This window comes from Clarias gariepinus, chromosome 16, assembly GCF_024256425.1.
Source record: "Clarias gariepinus isolate MV-2021 ecotype Netherlands chromosome 16, CGAR_prim_01v2, whole genome shotgun sequence".
In the NCBI taxonomy this organism is placed as follows: Eukaryota; Metazoa; Chordata; class Actinopteri; order Siluriformes; family Clariidae; genus Clarias; species Clarias gariepinus.
Window position 1 is genome coordinate 5,650,291 of NC_071115.1, and position 4,948 is coordinate 5,655,238.

General features: G+C 45.0%; 1 protein-coding gene across 1 annotated transcript; it reads right to left on the bottom strand.

Annotated features, from left to right (window-relative positions):
- Positions 1-921: 921 nt before the first annotated feature.
- fzd2 (frizzled class receptor 2) lies at positions 922-4,413 on the bottom strand. Its single transcript, XM_053514400.1, has one exon. It carries the CDS (start codon positions 4,224-4,226, stop codon positions 2,574-2,576), a length of 1,653 nt encoding a protein of 550 aa, XP_053370375.1. The 5' UTR covers positions 4,227-4,413; the 3' UTR covers positions 922-2,573.
- Positions 4,414-4,948: the final 535 nt, after the last annotated feature.

The window sequence follows — 4,948 nt, forward strand, 5'->3', positions numbered from 1 at the left end:
CACAAGATGATAAGATTATTGTAATTGGATATTATTTGTGTCAAATGTTAAGAAATTGTGCCCAACCCAAGCTGTCAGCGTAATAATGCTCAGTGTATGATTAATGGACCAGTAAGTACGATAGCAAAATGATTTTGGAAAGCATTGAAAACAAATTTCTTTTATCCAATACTGTTTTATCTAGTCAGCGTGCATTATTGTGTACTTTGAACACTGACATGTGTTTTGAACTTTTTTGTGATCCTATAAAGTATTGTGAGATACACTGTGGTGCGATTGGTTTCAGGGTCAAGTGAACTGGATTCTGGCTCTAGCGTTTCCTCAACGTCAGCTGCATCACTCGAGTTTATAATTAAGCTCAGTTTCTGGTTTGTACCCGTTTAAAACAGGTTTAATTACCCATAATGCAAACTAAACTAAAATAAACCACCACAGCGCCAACCAAGAGGTTACTTAAGCGCTATAAAGGCATTCCACCCCCTCATATTCATATCTGTATTAGTTTTATTACGCGATTCTGAAACATTGCATATGCGCTACTTGTAAAAACCACACTTAGTGAAAAAGAAGAGCGTCTTTAAATAACTTTTGCTTTATAGCCGAGAGCTGTGATTCCTAACTGATCTATTCTTGTTTCGCACCACTACATTGTTCCGCAGTTTCTAATTCAAGCTCCCTCGTGAAGGTCGCACTCTGCCGCTGCACCACACCCTCCCGCCGTCGCCGCCACTCGGAATCAGATTAGGATGTGGTGTCCAAACAGACACAAAGACTTATCTCGTGTATACTTATCTCTCGAAAGACACCCACAAGAGCCAAGCAGAAAGGAGACCGCACCACAGTCGCACCGCCACCCTGAGAAAATGAAATGCCACTTTTACTGAAAACAGACCATAACTCCGGGTTACTCGGCAGGGAAAGTCTTTTTCTTTTTTTCTTTTCGAGCACCTGATCCATGAAAATATGCGTTCACACCCAGACAGACACAACAGCCTGAACTTCGGGCCAAGTTTTCGTAAGTTTTCGATGTGAACTGCCAGAGAAGTAAGGTAAAGACAGAATGCTGCTATTGTCTGAAGGACTGAGCGTGAAATTGACTGCCTCAAGGGCATGCATTAGACTGGAAATATGAGCTTACGCAGCTCTCTCTCTCTCACACACACAGACACACACACACACGGATACAGAGGTCTGAGAGAATGCTGGGATTAATAGTTGCCAGTGGAGACAAAGCAAGCCAGGTCACCGAAACAGGCACTTGATCAACATTTGCACGGAATGTAAGAACACAATGGTGAAAGACAGGCGGGTGCCAAAACTTTTGGAACTGTCCCAAATCCTGAGTTACGTTGAAAGTTGCACCTTGAAAAAGATGCAAGGAGCAAGAAAAGCAAAAATATATGCACGCACACACACACACACACTCGTCCTGTTGTCATGTGCTCCTTGGTTTTTTATTTCCTCCTTCCAAACCCCCCCTTCGCTTCTTCACGTCATGTGAAACCCATTTGCTTGTCAAGAGCTGTCTCCTTCACACTTTCCACCTACAAAATGAAGCCTGTTTAAACAGCACCCTCATCCCCCCTCTCTCCATCGCCCATCTTAACCCCTTCTCACACACACACACACACACACACACGCAAACACAAATGTCCATTCATGCTTCCGAAGGCTCTGTGTTATTTTGGAAAAGATAGAAAGAGAAAGGCACGCGATATGGAGCGCGGGGAAAATTAGGGGCCATGTGGAGGTAGTGTTCTGTTTTAGGGAACCTTTCTTTTCTTTCTTTCTTTTTTTTTAAATTCGAAACAGATTTCTGTACGGACACGTGAGGGAGAATCCTGATTACAGAGCTGTCACGTGCATGTGTGTGAATGTGTGTTCATTAGCAGCAGACAGAGATAAAGCAATAATAATAATAATAATAATGATAATAAAAAGTATAACCCAGCTGTTTAAATACAAATATATAATTATATTCATATATATATATATATTTTTGTACAAATATTATTTACAGTGCTTTGAGGCACGTCTTAAACACCGTTTGCTGCGAGAAAGAATTCCACATACAAAAGGCGTTTTCCTTCTCCTGCTCCTCCGTCTACCGCTTGCCGGAATCCCAGCTGGCATCTTGATCTAGGTTTAGGAGTTGAAGAGGAAGAGCGAGGAGTGTATAAAAAAGCAATGAGGACCAAAGTGGTTCAGCACGTGGCACGGAAATGGCCTTTTTCTTTTTTTTTTCCTTTTGGGAAGTCCTTGGTAACGTTCTTATTTGGCTTTTTATTTAGCTTGTCCATTTGCAAACACGAAACGACAAAATAAAGCAACACCAATTAAAATAAAAAAAGACAACACTTCAAATCTCCTCATTCATCAAATATCTTACAAATGACATCGAATATTCAACTGCAAAATGTCAATAATGTCCAATACTGATGACAAGCACAGACATATGAGTTCCACAATCTGTCTTTGTAAATGATTTTTTTTTAAAGTCATTAATGTCTCAAAAAAAAAAAAAAGAAAGTTGCATTTTCTTGCTGTGTCCTTATGTAAGAGTAGATTTTTTTCTACACTGTGGTCTCGCCATGTTGTCCAGTGGTCAGGCGTGTATAGAACTTTTTCCATGAGTGCAGCGTTTTTCCGGACCAAATCCAGAAGCCGGAGGTGATGCCCACGATGAGGGTCATGAGGTATTTGATCATGTAGACGGTAAAGTCTGGGGTCATGCGTGGCGCGGGATGCAATGGACACGGGATAGCCAGGGTCTTACAGTGTGAGCTGATCCAGCTGCGTTCCCAGTGCTCACGGAAGGCCTGCTCGTAGAAGAAGCAAGCAATGACGATGGTGGCCGGCACAGTGTAGAGCACAGAAAAAACGCCGATACGCACCATGAGGCGCTCGAGCTTTTCCGTCTTGGTTCCGTCGTGCTTCATGATGGTACGGATGCGGAACAGAGAGACGAAACCGGCCAGCAGGAAGGATGTCCCGATGAAGAGGTAGAGGAACAATGGTGCCAGGACGAAGCCGCGCAGAGGGTCAACGTTGGTCAGGCCTACGAAGCAGACACCGCTCAGAACATCACCGTCGATCTGTCCCATGGCCAGGATGCTGATGGTCTTCACTGCCGGCACAGCCCATGCCGCCAGGTGGAAGTATTGCGAGTTGGCTTCGATGGCCTCGTGTCCCCATTTCATCCCTGCAGCAAGGAACCAGGTCAAGGACAGCACAACCCACCATATGGAGGACGCCATGCTGAAGAAGTACAGCATCATGAAGAGGATGGTGCAGCCCTCTCTTTTCGTGCCTTGGACTATCGTCTTATAGCTGCCTTCAAAGCTCGTGTTGCATGCCACTTTGTCCCCGAGGAAATAGCCAGTAATATATGCGATGGACACCATGGTGTAGCAGCCGGACAGGAAAATAATAGGGCGCTCGGGATACTTAAAACGCTGCATGTCTACTAGATAGGTAGTCACAGTAAACAGCGTGGACGCACAGCACAGGCACGACCAGACTAGAATCCAGACACGAGCAAACTCAATCTCCTGGTCGGTGAAGAACATGTAAGCTCCATGTGTCCTGGATGACTCGCATGGAGCACCGCAGTCCATCTCCCCTAAAAATTTGTAGTTAAGGTAGGACGGGACCTTGAGAGTTGGCGGGCAGCGGAACGGCCTTTCTGCCGTGGAAAATAAATGGACCCCGGGAGTGCCGGCAGCGGGCACATGTGCAGGAGCCACGGTGGCCACCGAGTCATTCTGCCCAACGCATATTTGACCGTCTCCCAACACTGGGAAGTTCTCACACTGTAGGCGCTCCGGCCACTGAAACCCAAACTTGTTCATGAGCGCCTCGCAGCCGTGCTTAGCTCTTTCACATATAGACCGACACGGGGGAATAGCTTTCTCCAAAACGGTGCATACAGGCGCATACATGGAACAAAGGAAAAACTTGAGCTCTGGAGAACACTGTACCTTGACTAACGGATAGAACTGGTGGACCTCCAAGCCGGCGTCATCTTGGTTGTAGTGTCCGACCAAGTTTGGCATGATGGTTTGGTTGTAGGCGATATCTGTGCACAGGGGAATAGTGATCGGCTGACAGAATCCATGATCAGGCACAGCTATTCCATGATCTCCTTGGTACTGACCAGACCCTGAGACCAGGCAGGAGGACAGCAGCAATGTCAAGAAGGCAGCTGAGCTCCCACTAGTCTTCATTGTCCTGGGTCAAGCGCCTCAACTTGAGAGAGAAAGTCTGCACGAAGTTAGGATTGAGAACAGCACATTATTTTCCAGCACTGAAATCAAACGGAAAACCGAACATCAAAGAACTTTAAAGTAGAAAACAAACTTTCACGTCCAGGAGAAACGTGTTGCTCGCGCGCACTGACTGCTCGACTTTTTTTTCCCTCACTCTTTGTCCCGTTGGACAGTTTCAAGCCCCCCCTCTCTCTCCGCACTGTCTCGCAAGTGATATGGGGAGGAGGAAGGATTTAGGGGAGGTTGAAACTGTCACTCTTCCAGACTCCTTCAGCTTAACTAAACTGCCGTCTGGTGGATCTCTGAGGAACCACAATCTGGCGACCTTCTCAGACACACACACACACACACACTCGACAGGGCACGGCAGATTACACATAGGCTAAGTTTGTGTTTCAAAATATTTGAAAAAAGAAATCACAAAAAGTGTTCCCCAAGCAAAACTCTCTCTCTCTCTCTCTCTCTCTCTCTCTCTCTCTTTCTCCCTCCCTGTGTGTCTCTTCTCCATGCATTGACAAATCAGTGTGCATGTTGAAGAAAAAGAAATAATAAAAAATTATAAATTCATATATAAATTTACAATCACTACCAGAAGAAGAGAAGGATAAAGAAACACAAAAATACATTACATCTATCTATCTATCTATCTATCTATCTATCTATCTATCTATCTATCTATC